Source organism: Ictidomys tridecemlineatus, chromosome 11, assembly GCF_052094955.1.
Source record: "Ictidomys tridecemlineatus isolate mIctTri1 chromosome 11, mIctTri1.hap1, whole genome shotgun sequence".
In the NCBI taxonomy this organism is placed as follows: Eukaryota; Metazoa; Chordata; class Mammalia; order Rodentia; family Sciuridae; genus Ictidomys; species Ictidomys tridecemlineatus.
The window spans coordinates 49,283,868-49,309,989 of NC_135487.1; the positions used below are offsets into that span (position 1 = coordinate 49,283,868).

The 26,122-nt window shown below is 35.1% G+C and overlaps 1 protein-coding gene across 5 annotated transcripts in view; it reads left to right on the forward strand.

Moving 5' to 3' along the window:
• Alg6 (ALG6 alpha-1,3-glucosyltransferase) overlaps positions 1 to 26,122 on the forward strand; it is an 87,656-nt gene that overhangs the window by 1,202 nt on the left and 60,332 nt on the right. For 4 of the 5 annotated variants that reach the window (XM_078026401.1, XM_021734830.3, XM_021734831.3 and 1 more), the window contains exons 2-9: positions 1,539 to 1,799; positions 8,862 to 8,946; positions 16,851 to 16,940; positions 18,113 to 18,201; positions 20,205 to 20,287; positions 20,888 to 20,952; positions 24,218 to 24,403; positions 24,946 to 25,081. In XM_078026401.1, the coding sequence (XP_077882527.1) occupies positions 1,718 to 1,799; positions 8,862 to 8,946; positions 16,851 to 16,940; positions 18,113 to 18,201; positions 20,205 to 20,287; positions 20,888 to 20,952; positions 24,218 to 24,403; positions 24,946 to 25,081 (816 nt within the window). In that variant the 5' untranslated portion in view covers positions 1,539 to 1,717. Of the gene's footprint in view, positions 1 to 1,538; positions 1,800 to 3,620; positions 3,725 to 8,861; positions 8,947 to 16,850; positions 16,941 to 18,112; positions 18,202 to 20,204; positions 20,288 to 20,887; positions 20,953 to 24,217; positions 24,404 to 24,945; positions 25,082 to 26,122 lie in introns of all 5 variants that reach the window. The other variant, XM_078026400.1, reaches the window with a different exon arrangement.

Here is a 26,122-nt window from a genome sequence, read left to right on the forward strand (position 1 = left end):
GTAAAAACGTCTTTTAACCGTCACTCAACTCATCACTCAACTCAAGAAGCAGATCTCCCAGGAAACACAAGATCTCCCAGGAAATCCCTGCCATTTACCATCCCTTCTTTCCTTCCCATTGGTGTCCTCTTTCTTGATTTCTAACACCATAGATCAGTTCTGCCTGTATAGGAGTCTTTAGCAAGTTGAACCATATGATATGTATTTAGTGTCCAGCTTCTTTTACTCAAAATTTTGTGTATGTGATTTTTTAATATTGTTTGAAAATACAGCTTCTGATGGTGAAAGAAATTGTGAAGAAAATTAAAGAAGGTAGTGGTACAGTCATTAAGAGGAGAAAATTTTAGTAGGGTGGGGAGAGAGTGATCTTTTCTAAGGGATGACTTGAAGTATAACATGAATGACAAAAGATTATCCAGGGAGTTGAATTGAGAGAATTCCAAGTGCAGGGACAGAGGGAGGCTTGCATGAACTCAACAGGTTCTAGGATGGGAGGAAAGACCTTGTGGCAAAGTGCAAGGAGATGAAATTGGAGAGGCAGGCAGGGGTCATATTTTAGAGGGTCTTATGGCTGGATATTGGATTTTAAGTGTAGTAGATATAAGAAAGATTTTTTTTTTTTTGGTTCCAGGGATTGAACTCAGGTGCTTAACACACTGAGCCACATCCCCAGTCTTTTTTTTTTTTAAATTAGATAGTCACTAGGTTGCTGAGGGCCTTTTAATTTGCTGAGGCTGGCCTCAAACTTACCATCTTCCTGCCTCAGCTTCCCAAATGCTGGGATTATAGGTGAGTACCATCATGCCTTGTGAAAGGAAAATGTCAGTTTGCTTTTTACTTTTTGTTTTCATTTCTGGGGATTACTCAGGGCCTGTGTCTGCTAGGCTGGTGTACTCTACTGAACTTTATCCCCAGTCTTAATTTTACTTTTCAGTGCCTAGCCTAAAGGGAGGGAGTGATGGAGAAACATGTGTTTAATTGAATTTATTGCTTTTATATTTTCTCTTAAGATTTGGGCTATTATTGATTTCTTTGCAAAGTTTCATTTCTCTAAGATGAAAATTTGGTGTGATTAGTGTACATATATTTTTGAAGAAAATATTAAAAACTAAACTTCAGAAATTACTTTATGGAAGACTTCCAAAGTAAATACAAAGACAAAATTCCTCGTTTTTTTCTGTACCAAAGATAAAACATTCTGTCTTTGTGGTCTTAAATTCACACATAGGTAAACATGCTTTAGATAGAACTGACTCTGCCACTATCTATGTCTCTTGTCATTTTCCTTCTCAGAAATGTTCCTTTGTAAGAACAAACCTCTACTATATCTTCAGACACATTTTACAGGGAGAGAGCTACCTTTTGAGGTACACTTCCTAATTACAGGACTAACGAAGAAGGAATAGCAAACTACTTCCTTCCCTTTGTACCTAGTCTAGCCCTCTCCCCTGGATTCTCCATATTTCTAGTTGGTTTAATAGGTTCTTTGTTAAGGTACTGTTCTAAGCTAAAGCTCTTTTTTCCCTCCTCTCCCACAGGCTACTTCACAGACATTATCAGTTTCTGACTGTTTGGAAGTGAAGCACCACTTAAAATCGCTCCAACTCCTGATTCCAAAGAAGTGGTAACTTTTTTCTGATCAAGAAAATAAGTGACTGACTCTGTATTATAAATATTCTGGAACTGGTTCTGTTTTCCTCCCTGAATTTGGAGAACTATGGAACAGTGGTCCTGGATGACAGTAGTAGTCTTAATAGGACTAACAGTACGATGGACAGTTTCTCTTAATTCTTATTCAGGTAATACATTTTTACATTTTCAAAGATAGGTAAATATTCTTCTGAGTAGATTTTTTTGTTTTTGTTTTTGTTTTTTTTGGTAAGTTTACTGAGAAGCTTTCTGAGAAGAATTTGAAGCTTTATTGGTGTGGACAATAAAATACATTTAAACATCTAATTATAATAAAAAGAAACTGTACAAGAGTTAAGTGCATTTTGTGTGTGTAGTTTGTAGTGTATAGTTAATATTCTGTATATATTCATAAACTCAATATTATTGTTTTGGTAGGTATACCAAGCCACATACCTAGCCCTGTTTCATGATTCTTTTTTTTTTTTTTTTTAAAGAGAGAGTGAGGGGAGAGAGAGAGAGAGAGAGAGAATTTTTAATATTTATTTTTTAGTTCTCGGCGGACACAACATCTTTGTTGGTATGTGGTGCTGAGGATCGAACCCGGGCCGCACGCATGCAAGGCGAGCGTGCTACCGCTTGAGCCACATCCCCAGCCCTGTTTCATGATTCTTAATCCTATAAATTAGACATTAGTGACTTGTTTTATACAATTAATATTTGTTCAGTTTTGCCCTCATGTGTATCATTTTCTGTTCCCCCTTTTTTCTTACCCTTTATGTCTTCCTAAGTACATCTTTGGGAGTTTTTTTTTCTTAAGTGAGTGTGTTTTGGGGACAAAGAGTTTCTGTCTGAAATCTCTCTATTTTGCTTTCAGTCTTAAAAGTTTTGCTGGGCATGGAATTGTGTCAGCAATTACTTTCTTTAGTGTTTTGAAAATCTTATTTAGACTCTGTTGTTGATGAAATTTTTGTTGTTGTTTCTAGACTCTGAAGACTTATGTTCAGTCATACGTTAAAATTTTATATGAATATTTATATGAATATATGAATTATATGAACCTTTATACATTTATTATATTACATTATTTATTTAATGTTATCTAGGATTTTTACTGAAGGTGCTTTCTGGACACTAGTCTGCTATGCTACTGGAAACAGAAGTCCCATCTGTATTGTTTTTATTTTTATTTTGTAGTGTGGGGATTGAACCCAGGCCTTGCAAATGCTAGGCAAGTACTCCACCACTGAGCTATATGTCATCAGCCTTCTTTTCTATATTGAAAGTTCCTCAGCCAAGTTCCTATAGTGCAAGAAGAAAATAATTTAGCTATTTACCACCCCCAAATAGAAGGGGTAATGATTAAAAGAGGCGGAAAAGAAACTTTGAGGTAGAAGTAGAGCTTGTGAGGTTATTATTCTGGAAGCTGAGAGACCTAAGAATTTTAAGAAATAAGGACTAAGGACAGACTAACAGCGTCAAGCTGTGGACATGTCAAGTGGCGGGGGGCATTAAAACTAGACAAGGACCATGTGAGCCTCCTGGTTGCTAGACCGTAATGAATTGAGGACTGATGGTTGTTAAAAATGGAACATCGAAACTTTCAGAAAAGTTTGTTAGTGAATAGAATGAAGGAGGTCATTTGGTAGCTGAACTGGGAGAAGAAGGGCTAAGGAAAAGCCCAATTGATAATTGTTATATAAAATATGTAATTCTATTACTTTTGTTTTCACTCCATAATTGGCCTGTTGGAAAGTCATCCTGTTTTCTGACTCAGCACTGCATTATTCTTGAACATGATGATTCATTTTTAATCCTATGTCTCTCTTATGATTTTCCTTTCATCTTCTGATTTTGACATGTATCTTTAATTTTTTATTGTTCATTTTTCTTTTTTTAAATAAAAAATTTTTTTTGAGGTACCAGGGATTGAACTCAGGGGCACTTGACCACTGAGCCACATCCCCAGCCCTATTTTCTATTTTATTTAGAGACAAATTCTTACTGGATTGCTTAGCACCTCGCTAAATTGCTGACTCTGGCTTTGAACTTGTGATCCTCTTGTCTCAGCCTCCTCTCAGCTGCTGGTATTAAGGTGTGTGCCACTGTGCCTGGCATTAAATGAAAATTTTAACTGATAATTTGTTTGAAGTGTTTATATTGATGTGGAGTTAAATAGAATTAAAATTAGAGTATAGGAAAAAATAATACAAAATTTAAAATCACAGTATTTCATTGTTGCTGGTATGTATAATCAAATGCTCAATGGACATTTAGTAGAGGACAATATTCTGTTCCTGTGGCTTCCATATAATAATTAATCTCACATCTCTCTCACGAAGTCTTAAGTTTTATTCAGTTATACTTACCATCTGGAAAACAGGACCCTGCTGCTATTTTAAATTTGTTCTTAAATTGTACCTCAGAAAGTCAACAGAATGAGATCACATTTAGGTTACTGTTTAGGACAAGTGCTTTGTTGCACATTAGTGGAATATTTGTAGACAGCTCTTCTATATTTTTATCATTTTTCAGATAAGGAAGATAAAAAAATGCAGAACATTAAGATAAATGGTGTTCTGATCCAGTTCTCCAACCCCATTACAAAGAATATGACGTGTTCACCATTTGCATGTGAAAAACTGCTGTGCCATAGAAGCTGGGAGACTTAACACATAACAGCTGTGATGCTGCTGAGGGACCCCCCCCCCCACTTGTTAGTTAAAATACTTTCCTGTTATAATTATTTTTTAGTTTCCATTTGTTTCACATTTTTTTAAGGTTCTAATTAGGAAGCACTAGTGTAAGAGAAAAGTATCATTCCTTTTTACCATTCTAGGTTTTCTGTTGGGGTCCCCAAAAAAAACAGATTAGCAAGAAAAAAACATACAGATTTATTCAGTAGGACAGACCAACAGCAACATGGGAGCCTTCACTAGGAAATGAAGACCTGAAGAAACAATTAAACCTGAGCATTTTTGTACTAGGTTGGATGAAGAACAGAAACATGATAGGACAAAAGGAATATGAGCTCAGAGTGGTAAACTGGGAGAAACTTGGCAAAGCTGATCATTTGGTTCCTGGTTGTCCTTCCATCTTTGGAGACAAGGATGCCCCTTTCCTCTGGTTATAGGAGGACATTTGTCACATCAGGGTTTTATGGCCTGCTTCAGGGGAAGGTCAGAGAGTCCTTCTTGCACCTTCTATTTCTCAAATTCCTTCAACTTAAAATATGCAGAATGCCAAGGTGCCATATTTTGGATAGCACATTCAGAACCCCGTCATACTCAAGTGAGAAACTCTGGTTAGCTTGCTTACTGTGAATGCATCCTTCTTCCTTTGGAAACATGCATATAATTTATGCAAACTACAAATATATATTAATTTAATGTTTTCTAAAATGCATACCTCTTATGTTATTGGAGTTGATTATGTAATTTTCACACACCTGAAATATTGAATAAATATTGCTTGTTACTTTTAAATAAAAATCTATGGGGAGTAGACAAATTCTGATTTTAATATTAAGTATTATAGTTCATAGAAATTTCATAATTGTTCTATACTTGATTTAAAGTGTTACCATTGTCTTTAGAGAAAATAACACTTGAACTGAAAAGGAAGGGTTATCTTATTTTAATAATCTTTTTATTCCAAAGTTGTATTGACTGCTTAGGAGAAGAAAGTCATACAGAATCAATCATTGTTGAAGTGTGACTGTGTTCTATTCAACTGGTCAGTTTCTTTGAACTTAACACTTAATCACGGCTATTTATAAGGACTCACAGGACTCAACTGAGTTACATATAAATGGGATTTTATTACCGAAAAATTTTAGCCAAATCTCCTTTTCTTAGAATGTAAAAAATTTCAATGTAAAGTATGTGTTAACAAAGAAACTACCTGTGCTGTAGATTCAAACATAATTCTGAATAGTTCTACAATTAATAAAATGAACATTTAAGTGATACTTTAAGCCAATTTTCCTGTGAATGAGACAAAATTGAAGTTCTGTACATATATATCAGTGTGTTTTCTTAGGTAATTCTTAATCTTATGTAAATGAATTTGTAGGATTAATCACTGTGGAAGGAATCCTTTTTGCCCTTCCCAAGTGCAGCTCCCATAGGTACAGTTGGGTTGTCCTTCTAGGTTGCTTTAAGGGCACTTTAGCAGTTTTAAAAACTTAAGTACTAATTTCATAGCCAGTGTCAGCTGAATTTATTGAAGTAGGTCAGACTCTGGATAAAAACTTGTTTCCCAACCCTAAAGAGAGTCATTATCCATTCTTCTATTTGTGAGAGATTGGTAATAAATTCTTCCACATTGACCACAAGTCTAGAGCAATTTCAGAAAATCTAGATAGTTGGATTTTTTGAGGTATAGGAAATTACTTAAAATCCTCTCTTGACTTTTATTATCCCAGTGGCCAAACCCAAACAAAACAAAACAAAAAAATAAAAACCCCACTCTCTTCCTTCTCCAAAGTAAGCCATATTTGTTGGTTATATTCATTGAAATAGAAACACTTGCCTATAAAAATGTACATGTAGGGGCTGGGGTGGTGGCTCAGTGGTAGAGCGCTTGCCTAGCATGCAAGAGGCACTGGGTTTAATTCTTAGCACCACATATAAATAATAAAATAAAGGTCCATTGACAACTAAAAAAAAAAAAGTACATGTAAATAATGCAGTTAATTAATTGGGGGAATTCTTTTCCTTTGTGTCGTGTGTCGTGTCCCCCCCCCCCCCCCCCCCCCCCCCCCCCCCCCCCCCCCGGGGATTGAAGGCAGGGCCTTACACATAGGAGGCAAGAGCTCGACCACTGAGGTACATACCCAGCCCTTTTTGAATTATATTTTGAGGCAGAACTCATTAGATTGCCCAGGCTGGCCTGGGACCTGTGATCCTTTTGCTTCAACCTCCTGAGTAGCTTGGGTTATACGCATGTGCCACCATACCCAGCTTTTTCTTTTTTAAAAAAATTTGTTTTATGTTATTCTCTCTTTGTTCAGTTGAATTAAGCAAGTTTCTAATGTATCTCTAGCAATCTGCTTCCTATGAACTCTATAAAGTAAATTTCTCTGTCTATGGGAACTAAAATTCTTATTTGGATAGTGATTAGGAAATGGTGTTAGTCATGATGAAACGTGATACTGAAAGGATAAGTACTAAGATGAAGTCAATAATTAATGACCAATATGTTTTTAATTTATGAGAGAAGCTTCATAGAGGATTTAGGATTCAAGGTGATTCTTTTCTTTCTTTCTTCCTTTCCTTTCTCCTCCCAGTGCTAGGGACTGACCCTGGGGTCTCATACCTGCAAGGCAAGCCCTCTGCCCCTGAGCTACACTTTCAGCCCCTTGAGGTGGTTCTTGAAGGTTGGATATGAATTGATAGAAGAGGTAAATGGAAAAAGGTATAAGCAGCATGAACAGAGAGAGGCTTAGACTTTCAAAGGGCCAGGCAGTAATTTAAAGATGTTTTGGGGCAAGAACCAATATTTGAGCATTGTGTTCAAGCACCCTTGGCATAATTAATTGATTTGCCATCACAAATTAACATTGCACATCTAGCAAGTATAAAATCAAATTCAAGTCTCATGAACTCAAAATCCTGGCTATGTCACACTAATTATACCAGCTTGCTTGCCATTAGCATTCATGAAGAATCTGTTAGGTGCCACTGGTAGAGTCTAGTAGGTGTTATATCTCAAGGCTACAAATGAATAAGATATGGTTCATCCTGAACGAGTGGGGTGTGTGTGTGTGTGTGTGTGTGTGTGTGTGTGTGTGTATGGGTATGGGTATACATGGGTGGGTGATTTCTTGTGTCAGTTGAATGATTGAGTCAATGTGTATATGCTATAGAGTTGTTAATCTATTTTTCCCTTAATTATTTCACAGTGAGACTATCTCTCTGGATGTAGATTCTAACATTTAAAGAATATTGGTATAATAACAAACATTTAATGAAGTTACAAAGCTGGAGAAAATCTGAGTTGGATTTTAGTGGGCAGTGGTATGTCCTTATTCAGCTGATTAATGAGTACATTTGACTGTATGTGTCTTCCACCTTACTTGCTGTCTTAAAAACCTGTGAATCTATTGTACCTCTTGGAGCTTTCTCAGTTTTGTAGTCAGCTGCTAGTTAAAGAGTGAGTGGGTGTTTACCGTTTACTAAAAGAAAATGCCTTTGTGTCACTTAAGGGTAATAACCTACTTAAACAAGTTGTGAGGCATTACAGAGTAGGAGGTAATAACATGGGCTATGGAGCCTTTCAGGCTGGGTTCAAATCCAGACACTGCTTCTTACTGAGTGACCATTGCCTCTATTTTTCTAGCTTTAAAATGGGGATGATAATAATTATAATACTTACTGGGATGGAGGTATAGCTCAGAGGTACATTGCTTGCCTAGCATGTGATTCCCAGCCCTGCAAAACAAAACAAAAATGTCTAGCATTATCAAATGTTAGTTATTAAAGGTTCATTATCCCTTATTTACAATTATGAGGAAAAAGTTATAATCTGAAAGTTTTTACATAACTCATTTGGTAGGAAAGCCTACCAAAGTGACTAATTTTTTTCATATATACTCTATTTTTAGTTCTATACTTGACCTTTAATTATTTATAGTTTGTACAAAAACATAAAACATAGATGTTTGTTATTATAATTTTTTTAAAAATTGTTGACGGACCTTTATTTTATTCATTTATTTGTATGTGGTACTGAGAATCGAACCCAGTGCCTCACACAGGCAAGGCAACCGCTCTACCACTGAGCCACAACCCCAGCCCTGTTATTATAATTTTTATGATACTCATTGGACAGTATACTTGACATTCTTTCTCATGAAGTAAAAATAAACTTGGCTACCTTATTTTTAATTGAGTAATATTAACAGTAGCTTATACTGATTGACTGTTTCCTGTGTGCCAGGCACTGTTGGGTAGTTTAGGTCTGCTATCTTACTTGTTCTAGTACTCCCCGAGGCAGGCAGTGTTGATCCTGTTTTGGACGTGTACAAGCTTAGGGAGGCTGAATCACTGGGTATGTTAGCATGCCAGGATTCAGACCTTATCTCTCTTGACTTTTTCTTTTTTTTTTAATTCCTGAGTTCTTTCCCAAACTTACACTCCCTCTGTAATTTAGAAAATCTTTCAAAGGAAAAAACAATCACTGATATACTAAAGTAGATTGTTGTTTTCTCTTTTTACCTTTCATCTTAGGTGCTGGAAAACCCCCTATGTTTGGTGATTATGAAGCTCAGAGACACTGGCAAGAAATTACTTTTAATTTACCGATCAAACAATGGTATGGATAATTTTAATTTGATTTTGTTATTTTAATCATGTGACAGAGTTTTTAAAGATATTTAAAAGGAAAACACTGTTTTCTTTATCTTGAGCATCATCATCTCCTGCATACTGATGGTGTTTTTGTCTCATATATTGCCTTTTGTGTTGTAGTCCCATCTCTGAAACTATGTAGTCCTCATAGTTAGCCATATGTATATTTAGTCAGTGGGATATGCTACTGAGCCAGAACTGTGATGGTAGAATACTATGTCTCAGAAAATCTTCTGGACATAAATTACAGAAATACTCATGTCCTGTTCCTTCATCTGCTACTGTTCTTACTAAATATCACTTTGATTTAAGTTATAGGTAAAAACAGAATGTCTTGGTAATAGCAGATGGCTAAATTTGTGAAGCTGAAAAGGGGACAAAGGGAAGAAACCTATTGTAATAAGACTTGTTTTCAACTCTGAAAAATTTACGTGTGTCCCTTTGGTTCGTCTTTGAATACCTTGCATCTAGTATAGGCTGTGGTACTTTGCAGCTGTTCAGTAAATATTTGTTGAAGAAATAAGTGTTTGTATGTTCTTTTTCACGTGGTTCCATTTTTGTAGCTTTCTCTGGTGTTATGAAGGAGGATGTCAGCTCTATCCTTCATGGGTTTCATGGTATAGTATATATGTATATACAGCACTCAGAGAATATTACAGAAATTTTTTTAGTTTTTGTTATTCTCAATCACTGGAACCATGGTGATCAACCTTAACTTTATGTACAAGTCTATCTGGAAGTTCAGTGTGTCTGCTGGCAATGTTAGAGGTGTACAGGAGCCCTGAGAAGTATAGATGCTGGAGTCAGACTGCCTGGGTTCAGACCCTGGCTTTTCTGTTTATCTGCTCTGTGACCTTTGGCAAATTATTTAATCTTCTCTTTCATTTTTCACTTGTAGAATGGAAATAATAGACTGCATAGTTCATTGGATTTTTGTGGGAATTGAATAAAATAATCCATGTAAAGAACTGAGACCAGTACCTGACGTGTAATGTCCTTTCAATATGTTGGTTGCCCTTATGGCTTCATAAAAATTTGTACCATGTCATTTTTATTGAACATATTTCAGTAACAATTGATGTTATTACTTATTGATTTACTGGATAGCTTGTTTGTTAAAATCTTCATAACATTCTTTCTGTTGACTCCTTTGGTCACTGCTTTTATCTGATTCCTTTACCAGAGACTTGTATGCAACACAGTTGAACTTTCTATTAATAGTCTGGCTATACGCTAGTCAGATTTTGGAGTATTGCAAACAGGCCAGCTAAATTATTTGGCATTATTGTTAATTGTTTTATTTTGAGCATCTTTCAGATCTTGACATTTAATTAACAAGTGTCATTGTTTAGATTACTGGTGATTCTTAATGCTGCTTTCTTGCTTGATTGGTAGAATGAGGTAATATTTACTGACAATCAGAGCCCTGCTTTTGAACTGTGTAATTGTTTTGTAAATTTTACATGGATAATTTTATTCTTGGCTATTCTTTGATAAGTAGTTCTCAAAGATTTTGTTATGAAATTCAATGTAATATGTAGTATTGAAAGATTAGAGAAAAGGGAAAATTTTCAGCTTTCAGCATAATGTTAGGGGGAAACATTGATATCAGGAGTGAAAATATAATCTTAACCATCATGTAGGGTAGATGGATCATTCTAATGCCGATCTACCTCAGTTTTTCAAACAGTGGTATTCTACTTTGGATAACATAATTAAGAGTTGAAAATATGTACAATAGTCATCGATCATCCATGGAGGATACTTCAGAGACCCTCAGTGTATGTCTGAAACCACAAATATTACTGAACCCTTTTATATACTTTGTTTTTTCCCTGTATACACATTTATTCGTATTCAGTTGCTATAATGATATGTTGGAGGCTTGATACTTTATAAGGAAAAGAAGCTTGTTTAGCTCACAGTTCTGAAGGCCCAAGAGCAGAAGGCTGGTATCTGCTCAGCTCAGGTGAGGGTTTCATGGTAGATGGTATCACAGTGGTGGGAACATGTGCAGAAGTGATCACAGTAAGCCACATCAGACAGTATGCCGGAGAGAGACTCGGGTCAGGCTTACTCTTTTATAACAACTCACTTTCATGAGAATAACCAACACAGTATGACATATCATTATCAATCCCTTCTGAGGGCAGTGTCCTTGGTGACCTGGTTACCTCCCACTAAAAGATCACTATTTAATACTGCCACAATGAGGACCAAGCTTTCTGCACATGAAACTTGTGGACAAACCACATCTAAACCATAGCAACATACGTATTATACTAGTATAGATTAGGAACAGTAAGAAAGTATCATTAGCTACTAATGAAATGGAACAATTATAATAATATTCTGAATAAAATTGCCAGCATCACTATTCTTTTGCTTTAGAGCCATTATTAAGTAAAATAAGGGTTACCTGAATACAAGCATTATAGTACTATGACAGTTGATCTGCTAATCAAGATGGCTACTGATTGATAGGTAGGTAACTTATACCATGTAAATGTATGCTGGACAAAGGGTTGATTCATCTTTTGGACAGACTAGTGTGGGAAGATGTGATATTTTATTATATTTTTCAGAATGGCATGCACCTCAGAACTTGGGAATTATTTATTTCTGAAATTTTCCACTTAATACTTTTGGGCCACAATTGACTGAGGATAACTGAAACCATAGAAAGCAAAACTGAAGATAAGGGGGGATTATTGCATACATTTTCATTATTAAAATATAAGAAATGTATAATTCACAGCATACTTACATGATCAGGTTTTGATTATGGTCTGGGAGTCTTTGAAAAATTATGAGGGCTAGGGATTTAGTTCAGTGATAGAGCACTTGCCTAGCATGCACAAGGCTCTGGGTTTGATCCCTAGCGTATCACAACAAAACACGAAAAGCCTAAAATAACCTAGGAGCTAAATTTCATGGTGAAGTGAGTGTTTTTGAAGTATTTAATAGAAAATAAGAATATGTTGACTACTTGGGAGGCTAAGGCAGGAGGATGGCTTGAACCCAGGAGTTCAGGCCAGCCTGGGCAAACACAAGGAGATCCTGTCTCAAAAAGAAGAAAATGTGAGCTTAATCAATAATACAATTATCTGAAGGACTTCGCAGGGCTGATAAAAGTGGCTTAATGATGGTAATCAAAGATTCAGGTTTTTCCTTTTATCTTCTTTGCCATTCTTCTATACTGGCTTTTTATTCTGAGGCCTTTTACCTTATAGTCATTAGATGACTCTCTGGGCTTCAAGCATTGTGATTTTATAAAGTCATGTTAAAAGCCAGAATAATAGTAATAGCTTTCTTCTTTCTACCTCTTTTTGTCAAGGGGCAAAATCTTTCCCACCTTTGAAAAATAATCATTAGCAAAAAGAACTGCCTGGTTCAATGCAGGCGTGGTGTCATACCTGGGACTGGCAGGTATGAGCTGAGCTTGTCACTTTCTAAACAAAACTATTGTTTTATAAATCAGGAGGGTTGGTGGGAATGGTGGTTTATAACAGTGAGGAAGCTGAAAGATTCTCAATGTCTCTTGGTAGAGAAATGATTAGAATAACGTGTACTTCCCTTGTGCATGTGTTTTTTCTAGGTAAGACTCCTGGAAGTGGAATCTCTATTGTAGACAGTTTCAGTGGGTACTAACACCAGTGTCTCCACATACTATACCAACCCTTAATCATACTATACTTAAAATTTGTATTTCCTTGAGTACTTATGACATTGAGCATCCTGAAATAAATTCATTGATCATATTTCCTCTCAAAATTGCTTGTTCATATCTTTTCCTTATATCTCTAGTGGATTAATTATCTTGTTTTTTTGCTAATGATTTTTTAAAATAAACAGTTATTTAAATTTTTAATACTGTATAACTAATGACCACAAATAGGAATTACTTAAACATACATTTATTGTCACAAAAATTTTGTAATGTCAGAAGTCTGGGCATAACTTATTGTGATAATTCTGCTCAGGGCCTCAGAAGGTTTTAGTCCAGGTTTCCATTGAGCTCAAGATGTATTAGAGGATTCACTGGGGAAAGATGCACTCCCATGTTCCCTCGGGTTGTTGGCAGAATTAACTTCTGCAAACCCAAGGGCTTCAGTTTCTGATTGGAAGCCACCCTTAGCTTCTGGAATCCACTTGCAATTTCTTGCCACGTGCCTTCTCCAATATGCTGCTTACTAAATCGTGGCAGCTTGCTTCTTCAAAGTCAGTGAGAGGGTCTGTCTAGCGTATCTGCTAGCAAGATAGAATTTTACATAGACATAAACACAAAAGTGACATTCTGTCCCATTTGCCATATTCTATGGGTTAGAAGCAAGTCACAGTTCTTGCCCACACTCAAGGGGAGGGGATCAACACATTCAAGGGTTTAACATTAGAAAATGGGGCTCAAGGGGATGCCTTAAAGTCTGTCTGCTACCATAGTGTTCTGCAGTTTAATCTTTTTTTCCTATGTGTGTATGAGTGTATAGAATAAAAATCTTCCTATCTGCTCTTTTAATTTTTCTTGTGGTTTCTTTTGTTGTGTAAAATTAATTTTTAAAATTTTCCATGTATAGAAATTCTTTGAGCAATTCTTAAAACTTTCCTGAAACTGAAACTTTCAAATTAAGATTTTTTTTTGAAGCAAAAATATTCATAATGACTCTGGGTTGTTAGGAAAAATTACATCTTGAAGTTAATGATAGCATTTCTTTTTTTCACCACTGAGCTGTCTCCAGCCCTTTTCTTTTCTTTTTTTTTTTTTTTTTTGTTTCTTCTTTTTAACATTTTAGACAGGGTCTCACCAAGTTGTGGAGGCTGCTGGACTCAAACTTGTGATCCTCCTGCTTCAACCTCCTCTGAGTGTAGGGGTTAAAGGCATGTACCACTGCCCCCAGCTTACAATGAATGATAACACTCTTGAATGGAATTTTACAATTTTTTTTTTGTATTTAATACTGAAACATCCACTGAGATTATGTAGGAATTTAGTGGGGAATTCATTTCAGTGTTATAAATAGCATTATACAACTTTTCAGGTTTATCTGAAGTATGTAAAGCAGGAATATCAATTTATTGTTTTGTTTCTACTGGTAGATTTTAAAGTTTTACTTGAAATGCTTTTAAGCTATCTTCTTTGGTGCTTCTCTCTTATGTAGGAATGTCCACAAGAGTGGGAAACACAGTTTTTAGCCCTTTCATTCTTTTCTCCCAATCTAATCAGTGATTTTATTTACTGTATGTATGTTTACGTGCTTACAGCTTACTGTTAGGGCTGTACCTCATTTCCTTATCTCCAGTGAATCTCAAGGTTAAAGTAAATGAAAAATAGCTTTTGCCTTATAAGAGGCTGAAAACCAAATTATTGGTTGAAATGTAATTCTTGAATTTCTTGATGATTTCCCATTGCTCTATCTATACCAGTTTCATGGCTAATGGTCAGTTTTAACTATAATTAAGCCCATACTTTGCATCAGGCAGTGACATAACAGCTCCTATTTATTTATTTATATTTTTTATATTGATTTTTTTTAAAAATACATGACAGTGGAGTGCATTACAATTCTTATTACACATAGAGCACAATTTTTCATATATTTATATATAAAGTATGTTCATGCCATTTCAAGTCTTTATACATGTACTTTGTTTTTTTTTGCATTACAGTTCTTATTACACATATATACCACAATTTTTCATATCTCTGTTTGAATATAAAGTATGTTGGCACCCAATTTGAGTCTTCATACATGTACTTTGGATAATGATGTCCATCATATTCTACTGCCCTTGCTAATCCTCTACCTCCTCTCTTTTCCTCTCACCCCTCGTCCCTATCTAGAATTCATCTAATCCTCCCATGCCCCCCCCTTCCTACTCCGCAAAAAAGTCAGCCTCCTTATATCAGAGAAAACATTCAGCATTTGTTTTTTTGAGATTGGCTAACTTCTCCAGTGCCATCCATTTACCTGCAAATGCCATGATTTTATTCTTTTAATGCTAAGTAAAATTCCATTGTGTATATATGCCACATTTTTTTTTTATCCATTCATCCACTGAAGGGCATCTAGGTTGGCTCCATAATTTACCTATTGTGAATTATTCTGCTATAAACCTTGATGTAGCTGTGTCCCTGCCGCAGTCTGGCTGGGCACAATTCACGAGCCACTTATCAAGCAGAAACAAACTTTATTTTTAGAAAAAACACACGTACCACACGTACCACACGAGCTCTTCAGGAATTCCCTCAGAGCCCAACTTCCACCACTGGCTTCCTACAAGCCTCTCAATCCCCCCACTCCTCCTGCTCTTGAGGCCGATTGGCTGGGTCGTGTGGGCGGAGCCAAAAGAGTCCCTCAATGAGCAGCTCCGAGGTCTGAAAGGGCAGGGAAACAGCCCAATGAGCATCACCGCAGAGGAACCAGTCAGCTGGCAGCTGGAAGTTTGTTGGGGCCGCTGTGAGCCAATCATCAGCTGGCAGCTGGAAGTTTGCTGGAGCCCCTTCGGCTGTGGCTCTCAGCAGTCCCTGTAGTATGCTGTTTTTAAGTCCTTTGGGTATAGTCCGAGGAGAAGGATAGCTGGGTCATATGGTGGTTCCATTCCAAGTTTTCCAAGGAATCTCCATACTGCTTTCCGTATTGGCTGCACCAATTTGCAGTCTCACCAGCAATGTATGAGTGTACCTTTTTCCCCACATCCTCGCCAACACTTATTGTTGTTTGTCTTCATAATAGCATAACAGCTCCTTAATTTAACTCAATGCTTCAACAACTGTATGAGGCAGACATAATAAAACTATGCTAATGTGCCCCATAGTAACATGAATTTGGAAATAACACAGTTGACACCAGTCTTTAGGCATCCCTTTCTAGATAAGTGAGTCCTTTGTTTGCCAGGCCCAGTTTCCTAGATTCAAGCTTTCAAAAAGAATTCCAGCTAATCTGGAGATTCTGCAGGCAGGACAACTGCCACCAGCTGGTACCATAACATAGTATCCTATGCCCAGATCCCTGGGCCTTCTGTATGCCTTGATCATTTTATTAATCTATACCCCTTTCCGTACAGACAAGAAGAAGAACAGATTTCTGAATGTGAATAATAAATTATTTAATATGATCATGTTGAGTGCTAACATAAAACATTTTTTAAAATCCTGAAGTAAAAAACTGACATCAAGGAATTGCTACCCATTTGAAATAGGTTTATGAACAATGGTTACTTGTAGTTTTTAGAGTTTAATTTGCATTATTCTAAATTATTCCTATGACTAAGAAAACAAATTGGATAGAAGTTACTTAGTTATAAAGGATATGACTAAGAAATCTATTTATATAAATTTACTTTTTATTTTTTGAGTCAGAGTAGTTATATACAGTTCCTATACATTCTGGCCAACTGGAGGAGCCAAGGAATTTATAAACATTAGACCTAGAGTTCTTCATTAATTCACAGAATCTTGTATTCAGTAGATTCTTTTTACATGTCAATTGAAACAAAAGTCTTAGTTAAAGCCTACCTTTGCATAAACCAAATATTCATGTATTCTTTGAAATTGACTTTTTACTTTTTAAAATTGTGATCCTTAAAAATATTGTTTCCCTAATTTATTAGACTATCAGATGCAAATTCTTTTTTTCTTGCATTTTTTTTGGTATATTAGTCATTGATTAAATCTACTAGTAATAAGGTAACAATAAGTTTCAGTTTGCCTAAGATGGTCTTGGGTTGTATCTTTTGTCTAAATTATTTATAACTTAACTTATACTATTTAAATTATTAAGCTTAATTTTAATGAAACTGTATGAGATATTAAACTAAGTCTGTTTCTTGACTATTGATGAATGGAATGGTGCCTTTTTTCTTTTTCCCTAGGTATTTTAACAGCAGTGATAACAATTTACTGTATTGGGGATTGGATTACCCACCTCTCACAGCTTATCATAGTCTCTTGTGCGCATATGTGTAAGTTTTTCCTCTTTCACTCTGAATGTTTATGACTTTAGCAAATACTGTAAGAAACACTGTGGTCTGGCTTTACTGAAGAGAGGAGAAATCATTTGTAGCTACTACTGTATTATGTATTTACAAATGGGTTTTAAGAAAGGTAAATATCAGGGTTTGTCCATTTCTCTAATTTCTTTGGAGGATAGGCTAGGAAGAAATGCAAAATTTTATCTTTGTTTGGAAGTAAAGATGTTACCAATTATACATGGACTACTGAGAAATATCTAAAGTGGGTTAGTTGTGCACAGAAAAGGTGTGTGTCCCCCACCTGGAGATTGAGCCTAGGACTTGGGGTGTGCTAGGCAAGAGCTCTACCACTGAGGGATATCCCCAACCCCAGAAAAGCTTTTCTTGAATGGCCCAAAGTAATGAAAAATATAGGGCTATTCTTACTAATCTGTCAAGTTAGAAACTGGAATTACTGGAGTGTTTCACTTCTGACATGGAATTGGAATTCCTTTTAAAGAAATGGAGTAGTATATAGAAGATGAGGACTTGTATTTTGGTGGAGCCCAGTCCTACTCTGTAGTAGTATTTCACCTCAGCCTTGATGTCAGCAAAACTTTGAGGAACTTCTTCACAGTATCTCCTGAACTTCTTTTCCTTGTTTTATTATTTCAATCTTAATTATTTACTACTTTGTAAAAACTATGGGTTGAAAATAAGCTCATAAACTTGATAATTAATTATGCTTTTTCAGTGTTAGGGTAATATAATATGATTGAAAATTTCATTTATCTTCAATATTTGTGTTTAGTTTTATCATTGATTGACAATAATTGTTTATTATAGACAATTGTTATAACTGAAAAGATTATAAAGCACAAGTATATTGTTCTTTATCAAATATATGCTTAATATGTGGAATGACACATCAGCTTGGTTTTACGTTGGAACTGTGAAGGGAAAGCTTCCTGTTATACATTGTATGGTTTTGTTGCAAGATGATCGAGGCAGATGCTATTTTATAGCTTAAGTCAATTTCACATGATTAAATAAAAAGTAAAGCTTTAACATTGATGTTAGTGGACAGTTCTCAAAATAAATTCATATATCCTTAAAATAACTTCATGTGTTTTTATTGCTGCAAGTGAAAAAGAAGGTACATTTATATATGCTTTGATTTGTAGGGCAAAGCTTATAAATCCAGACTGGATTGCTCTCCATACATCACGTGGATATGAGAGTCAGGCACATAAGCTCTTCATGCGTACAACAGGTAAAAGAACAACAGATATTGGATATAAAATTTGATTTTTAAAAAACTGGGACAAACTGATAAAAAGTACTATTATTTTCTTAATGACTTTAAAATTGTATAATTATACATATACATATTGTATATGTGTCCATACATATAAATATAAATATATAATACACACACACACACAAACACACACACACACACATATATATACATACACAGACAGTATAAAACCAAGTTTATATGTAAGATAAGGAAAAGAGTAGAAAGGAATAATTCTGAGTAGTTTACATTTATTATTGCACTTAATTCTTTGAACTTCAAAGTGAGATAAATACTATTATTATCCTTATTTTAAGCAAAGGAAACTGAAGCATAGTTCAGTGAGGCAGATAAATAGCTGTAAATTGAAGCTTCTGTTATTTAGTCTGCTGCTTTAATATCCTAATTCCAAGACCCTCTCACCTTTTTTAAAGTAAATGTCTATCATTTATTGTATTTTTGAACACTGTTGCTAAATTAATCTATTCAACTAGTTTTATTGCTCTGTGTATGTTGTTCTAGAAGCTTGAAAGTAACAAGCTTAGATTTCTTTAAAAGCTTTATATGATGAAGATTTTAATGCTAGTCCTGCCCTTTTCCTTAATAAGTCTAAGATCAACATCTGTTATCTTTACTTTTCATGCAGTCATGGACTCTCGGGCCCATAATAATCTATCTTACTGTTTTTCCCTCCCACACCTCCCTCCTTTCCCCTCCAGTGCTTTAATCCTTTCTCAACTTGATGTTCACCACATAATTATTCAACATCTGAAATAATATCTGTTATTTTCAGGGAACTCAAAACCTTTAGAGACAGACTTCTCTTTTTCAGAGAACCCTAATCATTAAAAATTTTCTTCTTATATTGAACTTCTACCAGTATTCCAGTTTCTATTTTCTTAGGTTAAGGAAAATCAGTCTGATCCTTCTACGTACCTAACATCCCACATTTAAAGTCACTTCTCCATGTTCAGCAGCCCTATTATGTAGATAACCAATTTGTTGAGGTCTGTATTATACTACTTGGGTATGTTCCAGTTTGTCAGGGTCTTTTAATTTTTATTTTTATTTTATTTTTTTTTAGTGTGTGCTGGTGATCAAACCCAGGGCCTTATGCATTCTAAACGCTGGTTCTATCACTGAGCTACATCCCTAGCCCCACTGTCATCTTAAATATGGTGTCTGTAGTTGAACATAGATTGCGTGCATTTAACACTGACAGTTTTACTGTCACTTTTCCTGAACACTGTATTTAGTGAGGTACAAGAAAAAAATTGACTCTTTGATATTACTGTTAAAGAATTTAATGTATTATTTTTATTTGTTCTAAAAGGACTGCACATTCAGAATTATGTACTTTTTTGAGGGGCAGGGGTTTGGTTTGTTTTTACAGTGCTATAGATCAAACCTAGGGCCTTGTGCATGCTAGGCAATCATCTACCAATAAGCTGTACTCCCTGCCCTTTAAAAAAAAAATTTTACCCTCTTCCCCCAGTTTTTTCCTTACTTGGGCCTCTCAAGCTCTTTATATGAATTAATTAGCAGAAGTTTATGTATTTTTTAAACAAATGTGAGCATTTAAAAAATATTCCATGCATTTCCACATTTGATTGTTCTTTGCACCAGAAAATGTGAAGTATACAGATACTAGGAAAAAGAAACTGCCTTTCCTTGCTTTGAATATTTTTCATTCTTAAGCCCAAGTCAGAGAAAAGAGAGAACATTGAGTACATCTAATTGATTAAATGTATGAATTTGTTAGAGTAAACTGAGAAGAGATTCTTGTAACGTAGCATTTGAAATTCGGCACAGGTGAAGGGAATAAAGAGACCATTGTGGAAGGGCCTTGCCCTTAGTAGGTAGGAACCTAGTGTTAACAGAATTCTCAGTAAGGTTGGAGGAAGAGAGAAAGATGGTTAATGGGTTGCTGTAGATCCTCCTGGACTCATGCTTGAATTTATTTGCTTGTTTTTTAGTTTTTATTGCTGATTTGCTGATTTATATACCTGCAGTGATTTTGTACTGTTGTTGTTTAAAAGCTATCTCAACTAAGAAAAAGGTAAGTTTTAAAGCAACCTGACATTTCATCTGTGAAATGCTTTCTTAATTCCCCTATTAAGGACAGACCTTAAAGAAGCTATACTTTAGGGAGTAGATAGAATATGATTCTACCAATTAATTACCAGTTAGAAAATATCACCTTATCTTACAGTAATTTTTTTCATGCCTTACTACAGTAATAAAAAGTTATGTACTGCTAAACTACACCCTGCACTAAATTTATTATTTAAGTAGTAAATCTGAATTTTGAGCTGGTTTGTGAGAATGACTAAACTGGAAGGTATTTGAACAGTTCCTCTATCCTCATAGCCATAGTTACCAAATATTATTTTTGACCATTTTAGATATAGGTTATTCATTAGAGTAACTTACCCAATTTGTATATTTTCTAAAAGTGACAAATACCTTCTTGTGATTTTTTCCCCTTTTTTATTGTAGTGTCCTTTGTTACCTCCATGAAAACTTAAGTGTCTAAAAAGTTGTTTTATAAAAATGAAATTTTTTGATAAAAAAGTATAGCAGATGAGGAAAATGGGAACTTTTTTTTACTGTTTGGGCATCAATTTGCTTTCTTATTTCACAATATTTTTCTTTACAGATTGCTAATGCATTATGCATATTACTGTATCCAGGTCTTATTCTCATCGACTATGGACATTTTCAGTATCCTTTACTAATTTAGAAATGAAATCAGTTACATGTTACAAAATCTAGGCTCAATTCACATAATATTCTCATCCTATAATATCTTACTGACCACGGGGCTGGGATTGTGGCTCAGTAGTAGAGCGCTCATCTAGCACATGCGAGGCCCTTGGTTCAATCCTCAGCACCACATAAAAATAAACAAAATAAAGGTATTGTGTCCAATTACTTCTGAAAAATAAATATTTAAAAAAATATCTTACTGACCAGGATGGGTGCTTACATGAACTATTTGCATAAGCAGCTCTGGAGGAGGCTGAGACAGGAGGGTTGCAAGTTCAAAGCCAGTCTCAGCAAAAGAACAGCCTTAAGCAACTCAGTGAGACCCTATCTCTAAAAAGTACAAAATTGGACTGGGGATGTGGCTCAGTGATTGAGTGCCCCTGAGTTTAATTCCTGGTACACCCCCCCCCAAAAAAAAAGCCAGATATAATTTTTCTAATTCTAAAAAGGTTGTTCAGAAATATTATCTGACACTGACAAAAAGGAAAAGGTTTTCTTCCCTTTGTTTGGGTGGTGAGAATTGAACCCAGGGGGCCTTTACCACTGAGCACCATCTCTAGCCCTTTCTATTTTTTATTTTGATAAGGTCTTGATAAATTGCTTAAGGCCTTGCTGAGTTGCTGAGGCTGGCCTTGAATTTGTGATCCTCCTATCTTAGCCTCCCAAGTTGCTGGATTACAAGCATGTGTCACCACACCCAGCAAGCATTCTTATAGTTTTTCGAGTTATGAAACAAAATGTTTCCTTAACAGATAGTAATAACTTAAAGCTTTGGGAAACTACAATTGAATAATTATAATTTATGTGTTTTTTATTTAAAGTATTCTAATGAAGGAACATTTAGACAAGTAAATAAATCTTATAATTTGCTGAAAATTTGCATGTCTCTCCAATTTTTTTTTTTTTGGTAGTTCAACCTGTACCCCTCTGCCTCAGGATTTTATTTTTGTTGTTTGTTTTGGTTGCTGTTTTTGAGAAAGGGTTTCACCAAATTGCCCAGGTGGCTTCTAACTTGGGATCTTACTGCCTCACCCTCCCAAGTAGCTGGGATCACAGGTGTGCACCATTGTGCCTGGCTTTTTGGTTATAATAAAACTACGATGTATATCTTTAAAAAGAATTTGTAAAAGATGCTCAAATTTGTAATTGTTTTTATCACATATTTTTGATTCTGTTCACTTTTTGGGGGGTGGGGTACTGAGGATTGAACCCAGGGGTGCTCAACCATTGATCTACATCCCTAACCCCTATATTTTCTGTTTTAAGCCAGGGTCTGGCTAAGTTGCTAAGGCTATTGTCTAACATAAGATCTTCCTGCCTCAGCCACCTGAGTTGGGCTCAACATTTTGCTTGAGACTATTCATGAGGTTGTATATAGCTATAATTTGTTCATTTTTATTGCTTTGCGATACTACATGAACAGAAATAATCCTGTTACTGATAGGCATTTGGATTGTAGTGAGGTTTTGGCTGTGTTGAATACTGCTCTGAACATTCTTATAAATATCTCTTTGTGAACATGTATTTTTTATGGGTGGAATTGCTAAGTTATAGATGTGCCATGTCCAATTTTAGATAATCTCAAATTATTGTTTTATTGGTGCATTATAATTATACTAATAGTGGGATTCATTATGTGTGTTCATACATGCATAGAACATAATTTGATCAATGTCATTCCCTGGTACTCTCCCTCCCTTGATCTGCTTCTCTATGCTACTGATCGCCTTTATATTGTTATCCTCAGATTTTTTTTTTTTTTTGTACTGGGGATTAAACCTGGAGTACTTTAAAACTGAGCCACATCTCCAGCCCTTTTTTTAAAAAAAAATATAAATATATATACATATATATATATATAAGTGACAAGGTCTTGTTGAGCTGCTAAGTGCCTTGCTAATCTGCTGAGGCTGGCTTTGAACTTGCAATCCTTCTGCCTCAGACTCCCTAGTTGCTAGGATTACAGGTGTGTTTCACCATGCCCGGCTCTCAGATTATTTTTAAGAATGGTGCACCAGTTAATACTCTCATTAGTAATGCTGGAAGAGTCCTCATGCTCTCCATTTTCACTGATTCTCAGTCATTTTCATTTTACCCATTCTGGTAAATTTTTAGTTTTTCTCATCTGTGATTTGAATTACGTACTCAGTCAGGGCTTTTGGCTTTGTGGGGGCACATTTCTTTAACAATTATGTACCCCCCCATCTGCAAAATAGGGCTAATAATAACTATTACTTTGTAAACTTGTTTTGAGAATTAAATGAATGAATATTTATAAAGCACTTAAAACAAGTTCTTGGGAAATGCTAAGTATTATGTAGATATTTACTGCTACAAAATCATTTTTGTTTTTATTATTATTTACCTTTTGGGCTCTGAAATTTGCAGTGATTTGTTTAGGCACAGGTATTCTTCACAGTTGTTTTACACACTGAATGGGTCTGTTTAATTTGAAGTCATGTTCTTCAGTTCTGTGAAATTCTTTTACATTATTTGCTTGATAATTTTTGACCTTATTAGTCAGATGTTAAAACTTTTACCTACATCTTGAGCACAACTATATCTTTTCTTTTATGATTTAGAAGGTTATCTTGACTTTTAATACTTCTATTAAATTTTACTTGTTTCATTATGCATGTTTTGAATTTCTAATTAGAATTTCTTTCCTGTTTTTCTTTTGATTCTTTGTATTATTTGATGTACATTACAGAGGAAGTATATTGATCTCAATAAGTTTTATTTTATTTTTTTAACTTACTGTTGGAGCAGTGTTTGATTTTGTAGATTTTGGTATGTTGTTAAGAGTAGTACTGCCAAGTAGTCAAAAAAAAGAAAGCTGGGGCTGGGGTTGTGGCTGAGTGGTGGTGGAGTGCTTTCTTTGCATGTGTAAGGCCCTGGGTTCGATCCTCAGTACCATATTAAAAAAAAATATATATAAATAAAAGTATTAAAAAAAGAAACAACACTATATTTTAACCATTTAGAGCTATTTTAATCCTAAACATATTAGTTGCTCTTTAGCAGTAGGCTTAATATATTTGAGGCTATTGTATATGATTTCATATTTGTTTATTACTTTAATACTTTTGGTTTCTTCTTAGAAGTAGCTTTTATGGTATATGTATATTATTTTGAAATTACATAAGAAATATGCTGTATAAACTGTAAGACCTACTTCTTCTAATAATATATTGAGATAATTTCCTTGACACAGGAACATATATAATTCTGTGAGTCTGGGCTTTGCTTTGTGGGGTGTTCTTGGAGTATCTTATGACTGGGACCTGCTAGGGTCACTGGCATTTTGTTTAGCTATAAATTATAAACAGATGGAACTTTACCATTCCTTGCCATTTTTTTGCTTTTTACTTGGCAAGTGTTTAAAAAAAGGCCTCAAAGGAAAAGGGTGAGTGACTTTTAAACACCAGAATTCAAAATTTTACTTCAGAGAGTTTATTTGGCATACTTACTTGGAGAGAGGTGGTCCTTCACTTGGCCTTTTGGTGATTTCTAATAAATGTGTTGGCCACCGGTGAATCCGAAGAAAGTGATTAAGTCATATTCTATATTGTTTTGAATCTTCTTAATTAGAGAGATAGTTTGATCATTGTACACTTACTGGAGGTAATGTGGATTGGTTTGTTAGAGCATTGTTGTAGGATTTCATCTCTTTAGAGCTTATTACATTATATACTTATTAGAAATACTTCCTCATTTTACATTGACTGTGTCCCTTTCTTCCCATAGAAATGGCATCAAAGTTAAAAGTTAATTAGGATGATGACAGCAGTCTTTTTGTTGAAGTGCACATCTTAACAGCTCTGAAATTTTTAAATCTGATTCTGGCCAACTCCCATCTCATCCATTTGCATTTATTGTATTCAATGAAATTTAACATCAGTTTTGCAGAAATCCCTATCTTACTGCTCATCCTTGTTTTGGTTCTAGGTTCAGGTTGTTAGTTAAGCTAGCTTGTACCGTTGTGGCTTCATTCATTCTCTGCTGGCTGCCATTCTTTACAGAAAGGGAACAAGCCTTGCAGGTCCTAAGAAGACTCTTCCCAGTTGATCGTGGATTATTTGAGGTATGTTTATAACCTTTCCTGTCATTCCTTTCTGTTACTGTCCTTTCCTTGTAACTTCTGGGGAATTCATATAGGAGACACACAGGACTAGAGACCCCAGCAGCTTTCCTCCTTGCAGTCATTGATTCAGTATAGAATGCCTAGCTCAGCTTGCATTTTCTAGTTCATAATACGAATACATTAGTATTTTTGTCATCATCAAATCCATAATTCAGTTATATATTTTTCTAGTGAAATAGGGTCCATAATGAAAGGTGGCATGAGAAGCAGCAGCTACAAAGATAACAACAACTCTGTAATTTTTTGATTTGTGTTCTTTTTAGTCTTAGGAAAGTATTTGTTAAACTAATAATCATGTTTGCTCCAGAAAGATCTCCTAATTCCTAATGAGATATGTATAACCTTCATCCATAGTAATTTTTAATGAGAATCTTTCATTTCATTTAATGCTAGTTTAATCACTCTTGTTAAAGTTTTATTACATGAATAATTTGATCATTTAGATTTAGTAATTAAATTAAACAAACTATTTTTCTGAAACAAAAAAGCCTTTTAATAAAGTTAGAGACAACATACTTATAGATAATTTGCTTTTAAAAAAGTACGTATTTCTAATTTTTAAATACATAAATTTCTATATACTATCTTTCAATGGATTTATAGGAATGAGCATTTTGAAAGAGACTGAGTGCGAAAGGAGTTTGCTGTTACAAAGGAAAGGAATAGGAGTGTGTGTGTGACTGTCTGTGGGGATGATGGTGGTGCTGATACTGATTAAAAAAACAATCACTATTATCACCACCACTTACTGGGTGCCAGGTCTTTATTTGATCCTTACAGTAGCTCTAAAATAGCAGTTAGCTCCACTTTAAAGATAAGAAAACTGAGATCAGAGGTTCGGGTAATTAGTATGTGACGGAGCTGTAATTTAAACTCTGACAGCTATACTCTTGACCTTCTTTTTATATAAAGTCTAACATTTATATAAAGAAAAGTTTAATTCTGCATGAAAGCTGCCTGTTTTTTTGCCTTACCTTCCTT